We start from the raw sequence: 25,319 nt of genomic DNA on the forward strand, positions 1-25,319 counted from the left end.
AAGAGAAATGACACAATGCATAAGAAAAATGTAAATGTGTTCAACCATTTTATTTGGTGACAAACTCACAATGCACTGAAAGAAATTTGCTTGCCGCTTGGTTTTAATGATAAAAGAGCATGTTGTGTTTCAATGGGAGGGACACATTACTCTTTTTGAAAACTGAAGAAAATATTCTTAACATTAAAAAAGAAGAAAAAAAAAGTGAATAACATGGGCATAAACTTGTGTTCAACTGTATGTTTTTGTTGACTGATTAATGTGCCCTCTTGGCCAAGACAGTGGGGATGTAAGTTTGGCCAAACACTCCTCACTAAAATGAAATCCAAGCCAGGATGGTCAGAACAGCAGCTGCCTCTTCTGCTGTTTTGACAGTCACTGTCAGATACGACTGACTATCATACATCCAATGTGCACGTTACACACAAACACACACACATCATCATCAGTACTTCCTGCCATCAGAGACTGAAAACATGGTTTATTACAAACACATATTCATTCATTCATTCAATGTGTCAATTATAAACTTGACACTGAAAAGAAGACGCTGTTCACTCACAAAACACGTTTTAGCAACCACCCCCATCCCTTCACATGAAGACCACCTCAGTAACCACCACGCCATCCCCCTCCCCCTCTTCCTCTGAAGCCGCCACCACCACCACCTCTTCCTCTGAAGCCACCTCCTCTGCCACCCCTTCCCCTGTCGAATCCTCCACGACCACCTCTCCCTCCTCTGCCTCCTCTCCCCCCTCTGCCTCCACGATCTGAAAAACAAAAAAGTCACTCCATCAAATGTCATTTCATTCATGCCATGGTCTAGAACTGAACCTCATCAAATGTCATTCCATTCATGCCATGGATTAGAACTGAACCTCATCAAATGTCATTCCATTCATGCCAGGGACTAGAACTGAACCTCATCAAATGTCATTCCATTCATGCCAGGGACGAGAACTGAACCTCATCAAATGTCATTCCATTCATGCCAGGGACGAGAACTGAACCTCATCAAATGTCATTCCATTCATGCCATGGTCTAGAACTGAACCTCATCAAATGTCATTCCATTCATGCCAGGGATGAGAACTGAACCTCATCAAATGTCATTCCATTCATGCCAGGGACGAGAACTAAACCTCATCAAATGTCATTCCATTCATGCCACGGACTAGAACTGAACCTCTTCAAATGTCATTCCATTCATGCCATGGACTGGAACTGAACCTCATCAAATGTCATTCCATTCATGCCATGGACTAGAACTGAACCTCATCAAATGTCATTCCATTCATGCCATGGTCTAGAACTGAACCTCATCAAATGTCATTCCATTCATGCCATGGACTAGAACTGAACCTCCAACTTGCTGAAGGAAACAAGGCTTGGTACAACGCCTGCTAGGTCCTGGCAGGACAGATCTGGGGGAAATGCCAGATTCTGATTCACATGCCAGGGTTTACACTGTCATGAAGAACTGGAAAAGTCTTTCAATGTGTTTGAATGACCGTTGCAAAAGCGCTTTGATTTGTCTCCGCACAAGATTCAGCACTATATAAATATAATTGTTATTGTTGAAAAACGAGAACCATTTCCAGGGCTGGAAATTTTTGAAAAACTATTTTGCCCAACCGGGTCTGGCAAGAGAGACATGCAACAATCAATCAAAAGAATACAAGTGTTAATTAATTTAACTCTTTCCATACGAACGGCGAAAGAGACTACGTTAACAGCGTTTCACCCCAATTACCATCAAAATATTGCAAGCAGAAGGCTCTTACGTGAATGTAGACAATACCACAATTCTGACAATGGAAGCTAAAGGTTGGGTCATTCAGACACCCACTGGACATCCGAGGGGTCTGTGTAGAGGAGAAGAGAGGACTGGCCGTACTGAGTGAGTTAACACTGAATCAGGGATATCCCCTAACCTCTTTCTTCAGTGGTGTAGCAGATGGGCTTTTGATACAATATGGCATAGAGTTTGGTATGGAAAATTCTCAGTCTGGTCTGGAAAAAGTACGGAATTTTGTCCTTTTTGCTTGCATCCTCAGAGACAGTCATACATTCACCATCCCCCACTTTTGTGAGCACACTCAAGCTTCAGTTTAGCTCCTCCTCCCCCTTCGAAAACTCGCAGATTGCACATACTTTTTTTTTTTTTTTTAACCCCTGTGAATATAAGAGGAGAAACACTTCCACACCAACTTTCTCTTTTGAACTCACCTATACCTATTTTCAAATTGAGTATGAAGCTGGTGTTTGCTTACCTCCCCCACCTCTCTTGGAAACTCCTGCACCTGCTGGTTTTGGCAAAAACCTCTGAAGAGGCAACAGCTTCTCTGGGTTGATGAAGAACTGAAACATGTCCAAGTTGGTCAGTTAAACCACTAACATTGATTCTCTGTTTCTCTCATTTCTTTTTGCTTTATCATGAAAATGAAAACTGCCAAGAGACACTACTGTCACACATCTGATTTATAACTATGACACACAGACAAAACACAATGACTAGTGAAATAATTCACACATCTGATTTATAACTATGACAGTAACACAGACAAAACACAATGACTAGTGAAATAATTCACACATCTGATTTATAACTATGACAGTACCACAGACAAAACACAATGACTAGTGAAATAATTCAAAGTGAGTTCTGTGGTGTCACTGATTATGAATGGGTAAGAGAGAGTGTGTTATCTTCTAGCTCTGAGTCATTATGTATGTGCAAGCTTAGAATTAGAGAACAAAATAAACGTGCCATTAGAGCACTGAAATGCATTATAGTGTACCAGCTGGCATTACAGGATCAAGTTCCTGATCCTGCTTTGATCCCAAGTGATGCACTTTAACACACCCTGGCATGTTCTGAGCAATGTACTTTTCTATCAGCCAGTGATCACTCCACAACACAATCATGTGATGATAACAAACAGTTCTGAGCAATGTGCTTTTCTATCAGCCAGTGATCACCCCACAACACAATTCAAAATCATGTGATGATAACAAACAGTTCTGAGCAATGTACTTTTCTATCAGCCAGTGATCACCCCACAACACAATTCAAAATCATGTGATGATAACAAACAGTTCTGAGCAATGTGCTTTTCTATCAGCCAGTGATCACCCCACAACACAATTCAAAATCATGTAATGATAACAAACAGTTCTGAGCAATGTACTTTTCTATCAGCCAGTGATCACCCCACAACACAATTCAAAATCATGTAATGATAACAAACAGTTCTGAGCAATGTACTTTTCTATCAGCCAGTGATCACCCCACAACACAATTCAAAATCATGTAATGATAACAAACAGAAGTCACGAAAACTCTTTCTGAATTCATGTTACATTTCAATAGTCTAATATAAAAAAAATTCACAATGCTAATATCACACAGAAAAATAAACATGAACCTCTCCTATCCAAGTGTGCACACACTGAGAAAATGCACACAAAGAAACACAAACATTGCTAAGACGGTCAGTAAACAAAGTAACCGAAACACACCAATAACAGGTCCTTTTGCTAATAATAATAATCATTATTATATTTATATAGTGCTGAATCTTGTGCAGAGACAAATCAAAACATTTTCGCACCAGTCATTAACACGCATGCATAACTCTAAAACTGGAAAAACTGAAAAACAAGGAATAGGCAGGGAAGGGAGGCTACTTTGGGAAGAGGTGGGTTTCAAGACCAGACTTGAAAGAGCTGAGTGTGGAGACTTGACGAAGAGAAAGAGGAAGTTCATTCCAACTGCAAGGTCCAAAGACAGAAAGAACAGCGGCCAACAGTCGAGTGTTTGCATCTGGGTATGCGTAAACAGAGTGGATCCGAAGCCAATCGTAAAGAGCGAGATGGAGTGTAGAGGTGAAGGCAGCCACAGAGATAGGAAGGGGCAGATTTGTGAATACATGTATAACATAGACTGCTGATCTTATACTTTATTCTGTGTGAGACAGGGAGCCAGTGGTGATGCTGCAGAGGAGGAGTGATGTGCTCAGATCTTTTCTTCCTGAGAACGAGTCGGGCAGCAGAGTTTTGTATGTGCTGAAGGGACTGAATGGATGAAGCAGGCAAACCAGACAATAGAGAGTTACAGTAGTTAAGGCGAGAGAGAATGAGAGAATTGAAAAGTCTAGATGTTGAGTCAGTGGACAGATATTTCCAGGCAGAAGTGATGCACCGCAACTGACAGAAGCAGGATTGACAGGTCTGACTGATCAACTTTTGCATGGACAGTGTGTTGTCAAGGACAACGCTGAAGTTCCTGACTGAAATGGAAAGAGGGATGCCAAGTTTGACTGTGTCAGTTGTGATGGAAGAGAGTTTTTGTTTAGTTCATATGATCACTGCTTCTATTTTGTCCGCATTATTTAGAGTCATTCAGTTTTGAATGTCCAGGAAGCAGTTGGATGTTTCTTGCAAGAGCGACGACAATTTTTCAGGGGTATCACTCTTCTGGAGTTGAGTGTCATCAGCATAAGAATGATGACTGACATTATGGCAGTTGATGATTTCAGCAAGAGGAGCAGTGTACAGTGTGAAGAGCACTGGGCCTAAAACAGGTCCCTGTGGGACTCAATGTTCGATTTTAACGGGTTCAGATTGGAAATTATCAACAATGAATAAAGTATCTTCCTAACTCACCATAACCCTTATACATCTCAGTCCCATGCTAAATCTTAGCACAAAATGCCATGACAAGTAATTGTAAGCTCAAATTCACACTGAAAATGAGAATCAAAAAGGCAATATCCAGTCATCTGCTTTATATGAATACATCATTTATAAAGCAGACTTTCTTCTTCTTCTTCTTCTTTTTTTTTCACTTACCTTTGTATCCTTATTAAATGACTTGATTGTCATATTATCGCTCAGCTTGACTGAAAAATACTGGAAGGGTTAAGAAAAGTGGCCTTTTCTCCAACATTACTTTTCATTTATCATTATGTATATCAGTACAATGCATTTGATGGTTTTCTTTTCGACCACACTGACAGCATGTTTCTGAATTTGGGCCTTGACAGTAACTGATAAACCAATAACTCCCCACTCCCCCATAATATGCAGCTTCTGTTCAAACATGCGTGCGTGTGTGCATGTGTGTGTGTGTGCGCAGTGCATTCATGTGTGAGTATGCACAAGTTTTTATATTGATATGCACTTGTATGTATCCTAATTTCTACTGTATCTGTGTTTGTGTATGATTTTCGTTTTATGTTCATATTTTGTTATGTACTATCCCTCCCCCCCAATATTTCTTGTGACCCCGGTACACTTGGATATAGACATATTCTATTCTATTCTATGTCACTGTCCACCTCCATTCTCATTTTTTTTCAACCATGCAAAAAAGATTTTCTTTGAACAAGCAGAAATTTATACACAAACAAATTCAGCATCATATAACCTTTTCCCCTTACATACACACACACACACAAAACACTTAAATAAACTTTCACATCTGCAGTAATTTTTAGCCTACATGGTGCTGCAGCACACCCCCTGAAATTTTTTTTCCAAAAATTGAAAAGTTATTTTAACGCATAACTACAAGGCACACACATTCAATAAGCTACGTCTGCTGTAAAGTGAAAGTCCCCCATTATGTCTGTGCTGACAGCGGACAGTGTTTTCTGAGTAGTGACTCATCATCAGAAAACTGGATCGGAATCCAGCTTGTTTTCATCTGCTTCTTGACTCGGCTCTGTCAATCCATTTGTCTCGTCTGTTAACTGCTGCTTCCCCCCCCCCCCCCCCCCCTTTGCATTTATAACATTTCTTTTTTTACAATTTTATTTGTCAGCCTTCAGTTGAATGAACACTGTTGTACAGCCCCAGCTCATTAACTTGTTCAATCAGAATCCAGTCTTCCCAGCTCATTAACTTGTTCAATCAGAATCCAGTCTTCCCAGCTCATTAACTTGTTCAATCAGAATCCAGTCTTAACAACAAAACCTTTCCTCCTCTTTCTTCCTCGCTCATCATATGACCTAACTGTTATCAATACACGCACTGATCTCTCATACAGATAAAGGATACATAGTCTCTGATGCCTCCGAAAATTTCATCCACTTTTCCAATGGACTCCTTGTTTTGCAGGTAAATATCAGCATTGAAGTAGGGAACTTTCTCCTCCATGACCGACTTACACACCAGCTCCCCTTCACAGGTGTGGGTCATGTAACCAATCTCTGAAACAAGTCATGTACAATGCATACAATGACTGCAATAAGGCCAGAGTGTGTGTCTGTGTACATAAGCTGTGTCTTTGATCAAGAGATATACACTAACCATGCAGGTGCACAAAAGTGATTATGAATTAAAAGAATAAAATAAAATAAAATAAAAAGAATCAACAGTAGGTTCACTTTGTGTGTGTGTGTGTGTGTGTGTGCATGCATGCAAGCAAACATGTATAAGTGTGTGTGTGTGTGTGTGTGTGTGTGTGTGTGTGTGTGCATGCATGCAAGCAAACATGTATAAGTGTGTGTGTGTGAAATGAAACTGAGGCACCCACTTTTGGAAAGGTTGCTTAGGATTCTTTTGGAAGATCAGTAGATTGCAAACGATAAATTATTTTTCTGCCATAAATAACTGTGTCACAATAGTTGGCAGAATTTATAATCATAACAATGATTGGTATTTGTATCTGAAATAATAATTATCATCATTATCTTTTGAATTGTACTTGTAGCAGAATGCTTGCCTCTCTCCAACTATTTTTTCACTGATCATTCGAGTCAGCTAACAGTGGGTAACACCCTATAATTTTTCAAATGACAAAATTGACAAACTTACCTTCCACGTAAGCAGGAGGCCCACTGTCATAATATCCACCCCGTCCTCTTCCTCCACCTGATGACATATCTATACATTGACACTTGAGGCAAAATGCAGCAGCAAATATTGAAACCGCTCAGTTAATTTGGAGTGATGGCCTAAAGGATACAGCGCCCATGACAGGGTCCTAAGTTTAAGGACTGACTGCTCCAGTAATGCAACTAGAATGTGCTTCAAACATCTGTCTATAGGCTATTAGTAATTAAGATTCATGTATCATTATTACCAGTAATATTTATCAACTACAATGTAATCCTTATAATTTTTCTCATCACATGGGCTGATGGGGGAATGAACATTTTCAGAGCTCTACATAATGTAATCAACAAGATTTTAACCCTTCCGCTGCCAGGAAAATAAGATTTAAGTGAAATCTATTTGCCAGGGGTTTTTTTTCACAAAAAACGGGTATAAATTTTAAAAAAAATTCTGTGCTCTTTGTTATTTGAGAAAGACCCATAAAAGTATATATTTTCTGAATGGTAAATGAATAAAGAATACAAAACACATAATGTTTTCCAATTATATAAATTTTTAGTAACATGCTGTTGTTTTGAAATCAGTGTTTTGCTTTTGTCACATTTTCAACTTGTTCATTACAAACATTAGTCAGGTAATCTGCACTAAAATATATTTTCTGGACAAATGGGTATCTGCACACACAAAATCATACTAGAACCACAATAATTTTATTTTTAAAGAGATAGATACACAATGCATTGTAACTTCTCCAAGTGATAATACTGATGTGAGGCCACGCCCCCTCAGTCTCCACCCCCCTCCTCTTTACCCCTCCCACATGATCACTATATCCTGTGCTCATCAGACCGCGTTGGCCGAGTGCCAAGAAAATCGCTCACACTGTGTCCTGCTAATAATTCGGTTAGTTTCCTGTCATCTGCCACTCTTCTCTAAAATCTACTTCTACTGGTGCACCCCAAGGTTCTTTTTACACTGTACACAAATGACTGCAGAGGCACGGAGGAAACTCCTGTCGTAAAATATTCTGATGATTCAGCAACTGAAGACCTGTCCAACTCTGATGCTATTTATTTCAGTGAAATTAAAAAGTTCTGTTCCTGGTGTGAGAAAAACTATCTGGATCTCAACGTATTGAAAACAAAAGAAATGTTAACTGATTTCCAGAAAGACCCCTTGCCTGTAGCTAACCTTGTTATTGATGGTCAAACAGTGGAGAGGGTCAATGAATATAGATATTTAGGGACCATCTTAGACAATAAGCTGACTTTTGACAGATATGTTGATTCCATTCATAAGAAATGTCAATCTAGAATTTTTTGTTTACAGAAGCTTAGAAATGTTGGTATAAATTCAAATATTCTTCAAAGTTATTATCGATGTTGTATTGAGTCCATGCTCACAGTTTAATTTATGTGCTGGTATGGAAGTTTGGGAGTGAGGAGTGAGCGTGTTTTGAACGATGTCATGAGTGTATGCAGTAAAATTGTGGGAGTGAAACAAGCTAGTATGCAAGAGCTGTATGAAAGTCGAGTGGTTAAAAAAAGCAAGCAGATAGCAACTGACGACACCCATATTTTAGCAAAGTATTATGAGCTATTGCCATCAGGACGACGCTACAGAACTTTTAAGTTGAAAGCCAGAGCTCTGAAGACTTTTATTCCACGTTCAATCCACCTTTTAAATTCTTGAGAACTGTGTGTGTGTGTGTGTGCGCGCGCGCACTCTCATGTGAGACGTGTGAAAGTCCGTGCATGATAGGCTGTACCTTGTTCTAGTTGTGTGGTGTGTGTGTGTGTGTGTGTGTGTGTGTGTGTGTGTGTGTGTGTGTGTGTGTGTGTTTACTGAGCTTAAAAACGTGACAATTGGTTATAATGAATGTGCAATGTGTAGGAAGAATAATGTGCAATATGCAGGATGAATGTACAATGGAATATGTCTAATGCTAACGTCCATATTCTAAATATATTTCTGTTTAATAATTACGATGTAATAATTGATTGCAATATTTTTAAAAGCGAATATGTGAAATGCTTTTATTTGAGAACATATGTTTATTACTCTTGTTTAATCAAGTAATCTGCGTGTGTGGGGTGGGTGGGTACGGATGTGTGCTGATTATCTGGTTGTGGTTTTCCGCAATTCATCTTTATTCTTATCTTATCTGTCTATTATAATCAATGTGCAGTATAGTAGGCTATGTTTATAATTATATTCAAATAATGTTTCTTAATTCTTTCTTTTTTTACATTAAGAATACTAGTTATTACCTGCAGTGTGTGGATGTATGTATGAAACGATGTATGTGATATTTTTTACATTTGTATCTTCGTAATACACGTAAAAGCTGTTTTTGACTTTTACAGTTATGGTCCCCATGTTGTTTACTTGTCTATGTTGTGATAATGCACCTGACCAAATTTCTCCAGTTGGAGATAATAAAGTTATTCTTTTCTTATCTTATCTTATGTACAGCTGGCATCACTCACTGATAGTCGTATCTTTGCCACTCTCTTGATTGCTCCCTTTATTTTCTATCAAATCATCCTATAAATGTTCATCACTGTCTTCTCCTTCGAATGTATGCTTCAATTCTTTCTGAGCATCAGCTAAAGAAAGCAATCTTGGTTTATTTAGTTCGCCACGATTGCATGTCTTGAGCACGGCGTCAGTCCGACATTTTGTTGAGCGAGCGAGGAAAGGAGCCAGGCTAAACACAGCGACAGTGACCCAACCGAAACGTTCAAATAAAGGACTGCCTCATGACGTAGATGGGGTTTCTAGCTATGAATAGAATCTAGAAAGATTCCCCAAGCTAAAGCGACCAGCATTTTTGTCAACAAACTGAATGCAAACCAGGGAAAAGTCAGAATATTTCGATGACGATCTCGTCACTGTGGCAGCGAAGTGTACATGCTTGCGAAGATGAGTTATCTCATCATACAGGCAGCCTAGGGGTTAAGAATACAATGATAAGTAAAGCAGGAGAGGGTGTGACAACAGTGAAAGGGATTATACATATATATATATATATATGCAAATTATATGTAGAAATAAAACTTGTAGTTTTAAACATTATTTCATACCTCTTCCACCTCTTCCACCATATCCTCCTCCACCTCTGCCTCCTCCACCACCATATCCTCTTCCTCCTCCATATCCTCTTCCACCTCCACCTCCACCTCTGTAGCTCATGATGGAACACTGAAAAAAGCAGCAAATGTAAATTATGAAAAACTGAAAATGAAACAAACATTAAAACAGTTTTTGAAATTACTCCTACCATGTTAACTAAAAGAATGGTCAAAGCTGGACTATAAAGCTGAAGATTGCACCCTTATAATTTCTAAACATATTCAATACTGATTAGCATTGCTGCTGTGAAGGCATAAAAATGAACATGCAACAAATACTAGTGAATTTTTTTTTATAATTTAAATATGAGAAGAGCATGTGACACACTGTCATTCTTGCTGTAAGACTGGCAGTAGCACTTGATTCAAGTGCATTGAGAGTGTGAACATGTCTTGAATAATCAGTTAAAACTTAGGACAGGCTGAGGGTCAGCCTGAACGAGAGTTTCAGTTTGTTTTTCAAGGAGGCATCACTGCGTTCAGACAAATCCATACGCTACACCAAATCTGCTAGGCAGATGCCTGACCAGCAGCATAACCCAACACATTTAGGCCTTGAGTACATGCATATATATTTGTTTACCTATCAGAGCACATTTCTACTACATAATTTTGCCAGAGGACAACACTCTCATTGCCATGGGTTCCTGTTCAGTGCGCCAGGTACATGCTGCACACAGGACCTTGGTTTATCACACACTCAGTTTGATTTTTCAGTCAAACTTGGGAGAGAGGGCAAGAGCAGGATGTGAACCCACTCTCACAGACTCTCTATATCTGCAGATCAATGAGCTTCTTAACCATGTTACATGCCTTATCACGTCATGTGATGCTAAAGCCCTACGCAGCAAAAAACATAAATGTCCCACTCATGTGTGCAAATGACTTTGTCAACACTGCTGCCAATGTCTTTGTTCAAGAGTATGTGTGTATGCTAACCGCTTTTGTATGCGTGTGTGTGTGTGTGTGTGTGTGTGTGTTGCACTTGCAGTTTTGATGTGTGTGAATATGCACGTTCAATTGTTGCATTTGTTTGTGATAGTGGCTTGGCAAGGGTCATACTGTTTCGATGTCCTACTCCCAGTCTCACTGCTGTATGTCATCTTCAAAATAATATAATATATAGCTGTAATTAAAATGCTATGGTAGAATTGGAATTCACTGTTATTAGAGTTAATATGAAAAGAATATCTTGACAACATCCACAAAATTTCTCCTCAACACTGAATGAGTTGTGTTTTCATGGTGTGGGAGTATACTGTGTCAGTCACACTGAAGGGTGGCGGGGAAGAAATGTGGACAATACATTCTGAATTGAAAGATTGGTCTGTGATAATCTTTCGTTTTTTTTCCCCTCCCTCCAGACATGACTAAACGCGTTCGGTTACACTAATTTACACTAATGGTCAGGCACCAGCTTTACACAAATTACGTGGTGTTGTCCAAACGCCGTGACAGAATCCTTGAGAAACATGAATTTGAACCCCGTCAACACACGACCACGGCCAAGTCAGCACTGACAAGTGAGCATATCGACCACAAGATCTGACGCCAGTCCAAATAACATATTCCATTATCTGGAATGCCAAAGGAGAAACCTACACTATTCAACTTTACCTAGAAAATATGCAGATTTTGTTTTCGGGTGCAGCTGACGGCGCACTTTCTGGCGCCGCTCTGTCAATATCCCACTTTGCACGTGGTGGACTAAAAAAGGAAGTCTCGATTATCTCCCGTGGTCATGACAAAATACCGAAATCAGTCGAGATCGAGATCGGATAAAAACAATGTGGAGCGGTGAGTTAAGGTGTTGGGAGTGTGGATTCTGGGGGAAAGTTGTTGCAGAAGGGCGTGCGTGTACATTCTGATTTTAATTTTTAACACACACACATACGAGGAAGGTTATGGGGAAAAAACCCAGAAGGATGGCCTTTTTGTCTCATGTGAATGTCATGCTGTTTCATTGACCTACTCCCCCATAATTATGTTTTCAGTCACTTTTTTTCTTTGTGACTCTTTCAGTGTGTGTGTGTGTGTGTGTGTGTGCACTCATACACCCAAAAGTGTGGAATTCTCTCCTTTTCACTATGCGTCATGTAGTAACTGCCCTTGCCTTAAAAAAAAGCTCTAAAACCCAATCTGTTCCAGCATAACAACTGTCTCTTCCTTTTTACCCAGTATTTTCTGTTTTCATCCAGGTGTTTTATAGTGAAATTGAAATCGTTTTATCAATGATGATGAACATGTATTGTGTGCTTTTCATCTCTTATTTTCTGTTAAAATTTTTAATTCATTCAGGTTCACGTTCACGTTCAGGTTAAGGGTGATGCCAAGCATCGTAGTCTTGCGGCTATATACCCTGCGTCGGTTTCGTTTTGTTTTTTATTGTTGTTTATATTTTTGGTTGGGTATTCCCAAGCTCAGGCTCACCTTTGACCATCAAAAATTATTTTCTTTATGATATCGTGGTCATCAATAAGCTTTTTAAAGGCATTCACAAAATGCATATTACAGTATGAATCTTATTTGTGCATGCGAGTGTGTGTGTGTGTAGCACATACATGTATACACACGTATATATATATATATAACTACTGGTTTGTGTGTGTGTGCGTGCGTGTGTGTGAGGGTGTTTTGTCTGTCCGTGCATTAATGCTTGGTTTTTTTATTATGTAGATGATCATATTTGGTCTACTTCTGTTTGGCGGGGTTGACTGTGTTGTTCACATGGAATGGTTTGGAGATTTTTAAATGCTCCATACTCTAAAAGGGGTGAAAGGAATAAAAATTGTGTGTGTGTGTGTGTGTGTGTGTGTGTGTTTGTGTGTGTTTGTGTGTGTGTTTGATGCTGAGACAGAAAGGTTGACAGACAGACCCCTACCTGCATTTTTTAAAAAAATAAATATTTTTGTTCTTCTGGCCAGTCATCTCCCAACACCCATTCAACTCCTGTGATTTATCTGTCAGACTCATGTTCCAAAACCTTCAAGCAAAACTATAAAATTGCTGCATTTTGTTCCCCATTTTGATTATGACAATATCCACACAATAACCGTTACATTTAACATGCTGTACATCCTTAAAAAACAAACAAACAAACAAAAAATCAACTCTGCACATATCAACAATGTTGGATCAGTTGATTAAAAAGAAAATTAAGAAAGAAAACATTGTCAGTCACAGACAAAGCTTCTCTTGCATCTATACCAGTGGTAGAGGTGCCCATGATCTTGTTCAATCCAGGATTTCCACCTGAAGTTTACCTTTGTAAGTCATCTCTTCCTCTTTCTAGTACTTTCATCATGAACATAAAAAAATGAAATGTATTTTCCTCCAACAAAATTTTGGTTCAAAGATGAAGAATTCATGTATCTCCAAAATATTCCATTATAATATAAATGCAAAACATTTTCTTTGATTCCACTTCAAGAAATGCAAGTGAAAACATTTTTTCATTCCCATTTTGTACACTGCAAACTGTTCAACACTAGTCCTTAAAAGAGAAATTTCCATACCCTATCAAAACACACCTATTACATTAAACTTTCTTTGAACTTTATGAAAGATCCCTTCAGTCAATGCTCACTCTTAAGGACTAGATTTCATAATAATTTCCTAATAAAATATATTGAAAAAATCTATTTTTGCAAATCAGGTTAAAATGAAGGAAAACACACACATGCCAGAAATTTGCCAGAGGACAACAGTTTTGTTATGCTAAGTTCTTTGTCAGTGCACAACTCAGTTTGATTTTCCAGTCAAACTTGAGAGAAAGGGCAATAGCAGGAATCAAACCCAGACCTTTCTGATTACTGTAATGGCAGATAAATGTCTTGACCATTCTGCCATTTCCTTACCTCAGCCATGCTCCATACAGTCCTCAACACAATCACACATGCACTTAGAAATCAAACCCAGACCTTTCTGATTACTGTAATGGCAGATAAATGTCTTGACCATTCTGCCATTTCCTTACCTCAGCCATGCTCCATACAGTCCTCAACACAATCACACATGATCATACAAGGTAGTGTGGGGAGGTGGGCTAGGTGTTATTCAACCTTGATCCCTCTCTTTCTCAACTTCTGTGACAGCTTCATTTCACCCCCGTGCACCCCCCCCCCCCCCCTCTCTCTCTTTCTCAGAACTTCCACATACTTCTGTCTGATTCCCTCCCTTTGCCTGATTTCATACAGCATTCAACACAAGCACTGAGTAAAAATAAAAACAGCAAAAATCTTTATTCCAATGATGCACAAAACAGAAATATATGCATATCAGGAAAATGGAAAGTAAAAGTGGAAACAGTATCTCAGTCAATCTGCAATTAAAAAGAGAGAAAGTGTGAGACATGCAAAGTTTGCAACAACAAAGGTGGTAAATCACAACCACAGTCACACAAGAGTAAACATAACATACATCAGTCATAATAACACAAAGGGACTATACAATATTATTTATTTATTTGTTTGTTTGTATAATTTTCTCTGATTATGTTTTTTGACTCATACTCTACATGGAGATATTTTTTTTATTAGGGTTTCTAATGTGTGCCAAAGATTGTGAGAATGGGATAAGAAAATGTGATATATATGAAAAAAATTCCATTGATATAAAATGTCTTCTTATTGAACTTAAGTTTGTCATATAATATTACAACAATATTGTTTTCTTTTCAATGTGATTTTCAATTTGTGGACTTATTTTGTTCTAATATAAATCAAATTATCATAACGTGTCACTAATGTTCCTTCAGTGTAATTTCTAATTAAAGATAAAAACAAAACCCTAAAGCCAAACCAATAAACTTGCAAACCACACTGACAGGCCAATACTGAACAAAAGAAAGGGGAAAGTCCATCACAGTGAATTGTCTGTGATCTTTTTTAGGACAAACAGTGGCTGCACTGAAAACCACACACTGTACTGCCATATTCATTCCTAAATGAACAGAACTGGTGAAAAGGATCTCACTGTTGACAAAATTCCTTACATATATATATATATATATATATATATTTCTGTCTGTTATTTGAACAAGAAACAAACAACCTGAAAATGAGAAGCAGAAAAAAATCCAAATCTTCTGTCAGTATGGACCTTTATCAAGGATGAATGATGTAATGGGAAAAATACTATTTTGTTTCTTCAGAACTGAACAGGACAGTGTTGATGAAGACACACTCACTGCCACTTGGAGAACATCTCCACTGTGTAACACAAACTACAAAGAGGCAGTACTCCAATATCAGTATCAGTATCATTAGCTCAAGGAGGCGTCACTGCATTCGGTCAAATCCATATACGCTACACCACATCTGCCAAGCAGATGCCTGACCAGCAGCGTAACCCAACATGCTTTGTCGGGCTTTGAGAAAAAATAAAAATATAAAATAAAATAAAATTTAAAAAAATAAATAAAATATGACGGAGTCTCCCGTTGGACCGACGGATGAGTAGGCAGGCAGGCTTATCTGTCGGTGTGTGTCCTCATATGGGAGAAGAGGCCGATTCTGGATGCGCAGCACTTCCCACAGGTGTTGCAAAGGAAAATGCCTGACCAGCACAGGTGCCTTTTTTTAAGTGAGGAGGAGTTGTGCAGTCCCTTCCCCACTCTCTCACCTACCGATGCTCACAGTCCCACAGGTGCAGATTCTGCCATGTGTAGGACGTCCTCGGCAGGAGCAGGTTTTTTCTTCGGAGCTCCATCTCCTAGGAGGACTTCCAACCAAGGATAAAAGCTCCCCCTGCCCTTTGGTCATCCTCTTCCGCCTTCACAGCTGTTGGGAAAGGTTTCATCCTCCGCCTGTTCCGTGGTTGGGAGACTTTACAACATGTAATCAGTACCACTCACGTCCAAAGGTGCTTTCCTGCATGTGCACTTCCTTTCTTTTCAATGAAATTACAGCCATAGTTTTCAAACCACTGAATAATGACTGGTACATTTCAAACTGAAACAATGATTAATCAAACGGATTTTACTTGCTCTAAATCATCTCTTCATTTTTTAACATTTTCATGAAAATGTACCTGCTTTCTGTGAAGTCTCTAATTTAGAGAAAAGAAATTGTAATTAAATCTGCCATTCTGTATACCTTCATCATTGTGGATATGATTTGTGCTAATTATATAATAGAAACAGGCCTCATTGCTTGGCTAATACCAGATATTTGATATTACAGTTGGGCTAACAGCTTAATTGAGAGCTGTATGAACAATGGTTTCTTCACTACAATGGGAATTTATTTACAGCTTAGTATTTTGTGAAGGACATTGACTCTCAAACTAGGAGGCAAGACTGCACTAGCTGGCTTCTAGTGCTGCAGCTTGAGGGGCTAGTTGGCATTTGAGGACCATCCCAACACCAGTCGTCCTAAGGCCCTCTTGTAACTTGGGCAAGACACTCTCCACTATAATCCAATTCCAGCCCAGAGAGTCAGAACAGCAGTTGCCTCATTTGCTGTTGTGATGGTCCTAGTAGAAAACAATGATCATTCAACAAACACAAGGCAAGAAGAACCATTAAAAAACAGAAGAAATAAGGGATTCAAAGCGGCAGCTGATGAGTGGTAAGGCAGTGCAGTGAGCAGCAGAGATGTCCAGGGTGTCACAAGCTTGTGCTGTCTGCTGAGTCAATGGGCTGAAAATTGAAATCAAATTAACTGGCGTAAGTTCAAGCAAGAATTACACAAAAGTGTGTGTGTGTGAGAGAGAGACAAAGAGAGAGAGAGAGAGAGAGAGATCAAGACACAAACAGAGAACATACCTATGATTACGATAAACTCACCTGCTACAGAAGACAGACAGACACAGACAGAGACTAAACATACCTATGATAATGATGAACTCACCTGCTACAGAAGACAGACAGACAGACAGACACAGACAGAGACTAAACATACCTATGATAATGATTAACTCACCTGCTACAGAAGACAGACAGACACAGACAGAGACTAAACATACCTATGATAATGATGAACCAACTGCCACAGAAGAATGTATGAGGTCAGGAGAAACCATTTAATCATGAGAGTGTGAAAGAACAGAGAGAGAGAGTAAGAGAAAGTGAGAGAGACTCTGAGAGAGAGAGAGAGTAAGAAAGTGAGAGAGACTCTGTGAGAGAGAGAGAGAGAGACAAACACCTGTGACAATGATGAACTCAGCTGCCATGTGTTGATCAGGAGAAGCCATCTAATGGTGAGAGAGAGACAAAGACAGAGACAAAGACTGAGATCCATAAAGACAAATCACACCTGTGACAATGATGAACTAACCTGCAGCAGAAGCATGTGTGAGGGCAGGTGAAAGGTGCGACCGCAGTGCACCACCTTCAGTTTGCCTCGCTGCTCCGACGGCCCCACCACCCGCACCACATCACGCGTGTGTAGCGTCACACAGTTCTCTGTCACAGGTGAACGTTCTATTACAATAATAACAGATACAGTGTCTGTGAGGGTCTGGGTTTGAATCCTGGTCTTACCCTTTTTCTCAAGTCTGACAGGAAAATCAAACTGAGCGTCTAGTCACTGGCATGGGACAATGAACCTGCACCATGGTGAGAACATGCAGGTTCCAGTCCCAGTAGAAGTGGGTTTTTTCTGCCTGTGGTCAGTTCCTATCCAGAACTGGATGTGCTGTGGCCTCGAATCAGAAGATTGGGTCCGCAGAGTTGAGAATCATTCCCTTCATGGATGCATGTTTTGTGGGTGTTGCTCAATTCCCTGACCAACACTGCAGGTGTCTGTATCTGTCTGGCCTGGCTGATACCAGGATACATCATGAAATGAAGCATAGAGTACAGCCTTGTCATACAGTCCCAAATCAAAAATGACCCCACCACACCTCTCCTCCAAAAAATAAAACCCATAACACATTCAATGACTTCTAAGCAAACTCTTTTTCTTTTTTAATTTTTTGCTGTATGTTGATTTTGTGTTCAAAAGTCTCTGAGGCATGCAATAGAGTGTTCATATGTGAACAATGTACCATTTTCATGCATGATTTCAGTTAAGAATATATTCATTATACCATTGAGTCTTTTTTCTCCACACAAGCCAGAAACTACAAATTCAGTTTTGCAAGATTTTGTGGAAAGACGTCTGATTTAAAAGATACAAGTGATTTAAACATCTTAAGACTGGAAAGAAACAGACTGACTGAATGGAGCTTTTTCAAAGCAGACTCCCCATGTGAAATCAAGATTGCTGTGTGTGTGTGTGTGTGTGTGTGTGTGTGCGTGTGCGTACACATGCATGCATGCAAGAGCACGTGTGTGTAGTGCCCGAATACATGTTTAGTCTATGCTTGTGTCTGCATGTAGGTGAGAGAGTGTGTGTGTGTGAGTGTGTGTGTGTGCACGTGCGTGCACATATGCATGCAGTCATGAGCACATGTGTATGCGGTGCACAAATACATGTTTGCCCATACATGCATCTGTATTCTCGTGAGAGTGTGTATGTGCGTGTGTTTGCACATGCATGCGTGTGTGTGTTTGCTATGAAGTACTTAGTTAATGTTCTTTGTACCCCGTGAGACATCAGGCCACCACCAGAGGTCTCTACTGCTGACCATCTTATGCTGTTTGAACTAGCTTCCCCAGGTACAGCCAGCATTCTCCTTCACTTCCAGTTTTTTGTTGTTTTCTCAACCGTTCTACATTATGCATTATGCAGTATCATATTCTATTCTATACTAACGTGAGACAAATGAAACAATATAGTATTATATATCATCTTATTCTATAGAGACACAAAGGACACAATATAGTATTATATATCATCTTATTCTATAGAGACACAAAGGACACAATATAGTATTATATATCATCTTATTCTATAGAAACACAAAGGACATGATATAGTATTATATATCATCTTATTCTATAGAAACACAAAGGACACAATATAGTATTATATATCATCTTATTCTATAGAAACACAAAGGACACAATATAGTATTATATATCATCTTATTCTATAGAGACACAAAGGACACAATATAGTATTATATATCATCTTATTCTATAGAGACACAAAGGAAATAATGTAGTTTTATAGTTTATTTCATGCTGAAGACACACAAAGGAAACACTCATCAAGGGTTTCACAACCTACCTGTATAATGATGCCTCAGTGTACGCAGATGCGGGAAAGGTATTTTGATGTTGCCGCACACTGAATACTGCCGGGGAGGAGGCAGTGGAGGCTGTTGGTTCTATGAGACAGACAACACCTTTCTTGTGCTGTTTGATAAACAACAATGATGGTAATAATAGTAATGATGGAGGCTGTTGGTTCTGTGAGACAGACAACACCTTTCTTGTGCTGTTTGATAAACAACAATGATGGTAATAATAGTAATGATGGAGGCTGTTGGTTCTATGAGACAGACAACACCTTTCTTGTTCAGTTGATAAACAACAATGATGGTAATAATAGTAATGATGGAGGCTGTTGGTTCTATGAGACAGACAACACCTTTCTTGTGCTGTTTGATAAACAACAATGATGGTAATAATAGTAATGATGGAGGCTGTTGGTTCTATGAGACAGACAACACCTTTCTTGTTCAGTTGATAAACAACAATGATGGTAATAATAGTAATGATGGAGGCTGTTGGTTCTATGAGACAGACAACACCTTTCTTGTGCAGTGTGATAAACAACAATGATGGTAATAATAGTAATGATGGAGGCTGTTGGTTCTATGAGACAGACAACACCTTTCTTGTGCTGTTTGATAAACAACAATGATGGTAATAATAGTAATGATGGAGGCTGTTGGTTCTGTGAGACAGACAACACCTTTCTTGTGCAGTCTGATAAACAACAATGATGGTAATAATAGTAATGATGGAGGCTGTTGGTTCTATGAGACAGACAACACCTTTCTTGTGCAGTTTGATAAACGACAATGATGGTAATAATAGTAATGATGGAGGCTGTTGGTTCTATGAGACAGACAACACCTTTCTTGTTCAGTTGATAAACAACAATGATGGTAATAATAGTAATGATGGAGGCTGTTGGTTCTATGAGACAGACAACACCTTTCTTGTGCAGTGTGATAAACAACAATGATGGTAATAATAGTAATGATGGAGGCTGTTGGTTCTATGAGACAGACAACACCTTTCTTGTGCTGTTTGATAAACAACAATGATGGTAATAATAGTAATGATGGAGGCTGTTGGTTCTGTGAGACAGACAACACCTTTCTTGTGCTGTTTGATAAACAACAATGATGGTAATAATAGTAATGATGGAGGCTGTTGGTTCTATGAGACAGACAACACCTTTCTTGTGCAGTTTGATAAACGACAATGATGGTAATAATAGTAATGATGGAGGCTGTTGGTTCTATGAGACAGACAACACCTTTCTTGTGCAGTCTGATAAACAACAATGATGGTAATAATAGTAATGATGGAGGCTGTTGGTTCTATGAGACAGACAACACCTTTCTTGTGCTGTTTGATAAACAACAATGATGGTAATAATAATAATGATGGAGGCTGTTGGTTCTATGAGACAGACAACACCTTTCTTGTGCAGTTTGATAAATAACAATAGTTGTTTCTGTAACAAAGCTAAAATGAACAATAATAATAATGAATATTCATAACACTCTCTACCTCAGTGGCTCTGTGGTGCAGAATGCTAACAAATAATAATCATTATGAGGGGGGAAATGGTTATAAAAACAAACAAAACATGACACTACTATAATTAAGACATCCAAGCAAGACCATTGGAAGGAGCCAACAACAACAACAACAACAACAACAACACACACACACACACACACACACACTGTTACACCCACACAAACACACACTTTTTCGGACTGGAACGCCCTCAGTGATGGCAAAGTTCATGCAGGCTCTGTCACAAGCCCTAAAGCTCATATCTCAATGGAGCTGGTCACCTTCTACCAGTTGGCCAGCTGACGCCACTCCCCACACCCTTCCCCGGTCGTAACTTATGCCAGTCAACTGGACTCTGCGATGTGTACCTATCAAGATCAAGACAAGTACATGCACGCCACATGCCAACACCCAGACAACCGTGACAACAAGTTGTACAGATGTGCCTTGAGGCCAGATTTAAACTGAGATTTTGTTTCAGCCAGACGAAGTTGGCAGGGAAGTTTATGTAAGGTGACAGGTCCAAGAAATGAAAAGGGACGCTGTCGCTGTGTTTTCTTTGTACACACAGCACCCACAGCTATGTTTTCTATACATGTACACACAGCACCCACAGCTATGTTTTCTATACATGTACACACAGCACCCACAGCTGTGTTTTCTTTGTACACACAGCACCCACAGCTGTGTTTTCTTTGTACACACAGCACCCACAGCTGTTTTCTTTGTACACATAGCACACACAGCTGTGTTTTCTTTGTACACACAGCACCCACAGCTGTGTTTTCTTTGTACACACAGCACCCACAGCTGTGTTTTCTATACATGTACACACAGCACCCACAGCTGTGTTTTCTTTGTACATACAGCACCCACAGCTGTGTTTCCTGTGTACACACAGCACCCACAGCTATGTTTTCTATGTACACACAGCACCCACAGCTGTGTTTTCTATGTACAAACAGCACCCACAGCTGTGTTTTCTTTGTACACACAGCACCCACAGCTGTGGTTTCTATGTACACACAGCACCCACAGCTGTGTTTTCTATGTACACACAGTACACACAGCTGTGTTTTCTGTGTACGCACAGCACCCACAGCTGTGTTTTCTATCTACACACAGCACACACAGCTGTGTTTTCTTTGTACATACAGCACCCACAGCTGTGTTTTCTATGTACACACAGCACCCACAGCTGTGTTTTCTATGTACACACAGCACACACAGCCAAAGTACAAGGGACATGACAGAAACCTTTTGGCAAGGCAGCTGTGCATTGTCATTGCTTCACAAAATATATTCCATTCCATTGTTATTGTACTGTGTTGTATTGTGCTGTATTGTATTGTGCTGGATTGGACTGGACTGCGTTGGATTGCATTGTTTTCTACTGTTTTTATATCATATTATAATGTATTGTACTGTTTTGTATCGTGTTTTGTATTGTATTGTACTTTGTCATTGTACTGCATTACACCTTGTCACGATAGATTTCTGTGTGCGAAATTTGGACTGCTCTCCCCAGGGCATGTATGTTGCTGCAGTGCAGTGGTGGCTTGATGGTCACGCTGCGGGAGCAAGAGAATCTGGGTGTGCAGGATCGAATTCCACACTCGCAACAGTTTCCTCCCCCTCCTCTACACCTGAGTGGCAGTTTGGATGCTAGTCAATCGGATGAAAACATAAACAAAGGTCCCGTGTGTAGCATGCATTTGGAGCACATAAAAGAACCTACAGCGACAATAGAGTTGTCCATGGAAATATTCTATACAAAAACCTACTTTGATGGCCAAACAAATACACTTGCAGACAGATAAAGAAAAGAATAAAAGATGGATGCTGCGGAACTGTGGTTACATTCTCTCTTCAGGATGAGCAGCCCATATTTCACACAGAGAAATCTGTTGGGACAAAAATGTATTTGTATTTGTATTTCTTTTTATCACAACAGATTTCTCTGTGTGAAATTCGGGCTGCTCTCCCCCAGGAGAGCGCGTCGCCATACTACAGCGCCACCCATTTTTTAAATTTTTTCCTGTGTGCAGTTTTATTTGCTTTTCCTATCGAAGTGGATTTTTCTACAGAATTTTGCCAGGAACAACCCTTTTGTTGCCATGGGTTCTTTTACGTGCGCTAAGTGCATGCTGCACACGGGACCTCGGTTTATCGTCTCATCCGAATGACTAGCGTCCAGACCACCACTCAAGGTCTAGTGGAGGGGGAGAAAATTTAGGGGGCTCTGCCGTGATTCGAACCAGCGCGCTCAGATTCTCTCGCTTCCTAGGCGGACGCGTTACCTCTAGGCCATCACTCCACATATAGTGACGAAAAGTTTTGTAACAGGTGAAAACAAACCAGCTGGATGCCGTTGATCTGTGCCAGGTACTGCAGGACGCTGGGCTCCACACTGTCCGTTCTTTCACCACGGGGTGGAAGGCTGGGTCTGAAGGGCAAATAAATGAAGGAATAAAAAAAAAAAGAAGAAACATATCTGTCCTGTACCGCCTTCAGCACAGAATTCTGTATACTTTACATGGGACAGTTTTAATGATGCAAAGCAGCATGACAGATTAGATTCAACACACACAAAAAAAGAATTCACACAATACAACACACACACACACACACACACACACACACACACACACACAAACAAAAGCACACACATACATTCATGCATACATACACATTTCTGTCATATACTCCTCTAGCACAGAATTTTAAGTGCTTCACAAGAAATAGTTATAATAATGCAAAATAGCAAGAGAATTAATTCACACACACACACACACAGAGGTACACACACACACACACACACACACACACACACATACACAGGACTTCACACAAACATTCAATCACACACACATGATGAAACATATAGCAATCCACTAATATGCACATCATTTAAAATGATTATTCAAATGTGAACACCACACACACACACACACACACACACACACACCACACATACTCACACCACACACACACACACACACCACACACACATACCCCCCCCACACACACACACACCACACACCCACCCACCTACCCCCCCCACACACACACATACTCACACCACACACACACACACACACAAACACACACCACACACACACACGCCCATCCCCCCCCCCCCCCACACACACACACACCACACACACACACCTTGGTGACTGCACAGCAGAAAAGCATTGGGCCTGGGAAACTGAACGGAAATGGAGGTGTGTCTTTCTGACCCTTGACCCACGCCACCAAGCCTGAATGCAGGTCGCTGCCTGACCTTGACACTCACACCGCTTCACCTCCAGGGACTGTCGCGTGCCCTCGCTGAAAGCACACACACACACACACATACACACACACAGAGCTTATCAACTGATGTGACTATTTTTTTAAACCCCTTGAAAGCCCCAGGGTGGAAAATTCTATCCCTTCCTGTGTGCAGTGAAGTGCCCCATCCTTCCTGTGTGCAATGAAGTGCCCCATCCCTTCCTGTGTGCAGTGAAGTGCCCCATCCCTTCCTGTGTGCAGTGAAGTGCCCCATCCCTTCCTGTGTGCAATGAAGTGCCCCATCCCTTCCTGTGTGCAGTGAAGTGCCCCATCCCTTCCTGTGTGCAGTGAAGTGCCCCATCCCTTCCTGTCAGTGAAGTGCCCCATCCCTTCCTGTCAATGAAGTGCCCCATCCCTTCCTGTGTGCAGTGAAGTGCCCCATCCCTTCCTGTGTGCAATGAAGTGCCCCATCCCTTCCTGTGTGCAGTGAAGTGCCCCATCCCTTCCTGTCAGTGAAGTGCCCCATCCCTTCCTGTGTGCAATGAAGTGCCCCATCCCTTCCTGTCAGTGAAGTGCCCCATCCCTTCCTGTGTGCAGTGAAGTGCCCCATCCCTTCCTGTCAGTGAAGTGCCCCATCCCTTCCTGTGTGCAGTGAAGTGCCCCATCCCTTCCTGTGTGCAATGAAGTGCCCCATCCCTTCCTGTCAGTGAAGTGCCACATCCCTTCCTGTGTGCAGTGAAGTGCCCCATCCCTTCCTGTCAGTGAAGTGCCCCATCCCTTCCTGTGTGCAATGAAGTGCCCCATCCCTTCCTGTCAGTGAAGTGCCCCATCCCTTCCTGTCCAGTGAAGTGCCCCATCCCTTCCTGTGCTGTGAAGTGCCCCATCCCTTCCTGTGTGCAATGAAGTGCCCCATCCCTTCCTGTGTGCAATGAAGTGCCCCATCCCTTCCTGTCAAAGAAGTGCTCTAGGTGGCCATCTCCATTCATGGCATTCTAGGAATTTTCCTGTCACAAATTCATTAAAATCATGTGAAATCTTCAAAAATGGATGCAGCGTGTTCATTTTCCTTTCAGAAAAGTATAGGTTTTAAGATGATGATACGTTCTTTTGGTAGTTTGCATGCTAGAATTTCTGAATTATCATTCAGGGAGTCTGCCTCATTCTGTACTCACCTGAAGAATATGTGCTTGCGTCCAAAGGTCCACTGAGTGCTGACGTACGGCAGATGGCTTTGATCCATGGCGTGCAGGAACTCTGTCAGAATGGCCTGCACACACACACACACATGCAAAAAGACGCATGTAACCAAACAGCAGCTACATCTTTGATACAGGAAGAGATCTGTCATCTTGGCAGAGTCAAATTGTTGTCATAATTCATTTTGAATCCTGTAGGGTCACCATTATATGTTTGTGATT

General features: G+C 40.4%; 2 protein-coding genes across 3 annotated transcripts in view; both read right to left on the reverse strand.

The window, feature by feature from the left end:
- Window positions 1–29: 29 nt before the first annotated feature.
- LOC143292359 (H/ACA ribonucleoprotein complex subunit 1-like) lies at window positions 30–11,714 on the reverse strand. 2 transcript variants are annotated; one of them, XM_076602554.1, is made up of 7 exons: window positions 11,595–11,714; window positions 9,930–10,047; window positions 6,823–6,879; window positions 6,064–6,215; window positions 4,855–4,914; window positions 2,274–2,361; window positions 30–770 (listed from the first exon to the last, which is right to left on the reverse strand). In XM_076602554.1, exons 2-7 carry the CDS (start codon window positions 10,036–10,038, stop codon window positions 610–612), a joined length of 627 nt encoding a protein of 208 aa, XP_076458669.1. In that variant the 5' UTR covers window positions 10,039–10,047; window positions 11,595–11,714; the 3' UTR covers window positions 30–609. The 2 variants fall into 2 exon arrangements, with proteins under 2 accessions (XP_076458669.1, XP_076458668.1); XM_076602553.1 differs by having other exon boundaries at window positions 6,823–6,891.
- Window positions 11,715–14,221: 2,507 nt separating this feature from the next.
- Window positions 14,222–25,319, reverse strand: part of LOC143293130 (uncharacterized) — a 53,830-nt gene continuing 42,732 nt past the window's right edge. The window contains exons 18-23 of the mRNA XM_076604046.1: window positions 25,074–25,168; window positions 23,797–23,958; window positions 22,984–23,071; window positions 19,094–19,193; window positions 17,255–17,382; window positions 14,222–16,617 (exon numbers count right to left, since the gene is read on the reverse strand). Of these exons, the coding sequence (XP_076460161.1) occupies window positions 16,585–16,617; window positions 17,255–17,382; window positions 19,094–19,193; window positions 22,984–23,071; window positions 23,797–23,958; window positions 25,074–25,168 (606 nt within the window). The 3' untranslated portion in view covers window positions 14,222–16,584. The remainder of the gene's footprint in view (window positions 16,618–17,254; window positions 17,383–19,093; window positions 19,194–22,983; window positions 23,072–23,796; window positions 23,959–25,073; window positions 25,169–25,319) is intronic.

Source organism: Babylonia areolata, chromosome 18, assembly GCF_041734735.1.
Source record: "Babylonia areolata isolate BAREFJ2019XMU chromosome 18, ASM4173473v1, whole genome shotgun sequence".
NCBI lineage: Eukaryota > Metazoa > Mollusca > Gastropoda > Neogastropoda > Buccinidae > Babylonia > Babylonia areolata.

Bases quoted from the DNA above. Each gene is read 5' to 3' on its own strand.
- LOC143292359 (XM_076602553.1), bottom strand. From the start codon at position 10,038: ATGAGCTACAGAGGTGGAGGTGGAGGTGGAAGAGGATATGGAGGAGGA. The intron at 6,216-6,822 runs GTAAGTTTGTCA...GACTTGTTTCAG, and splicing joins GCCTCCTGCTTACGTGGAAG to AGATTGGTTACATGACCCAC. The intron at 4,915-6,063 runs GTATCCTTTATC...TAACCCTTCCAG, and splicing joins TCGGAGGCATCAGAGACTAT to TATTTTTCAGTCAAGCTGAG.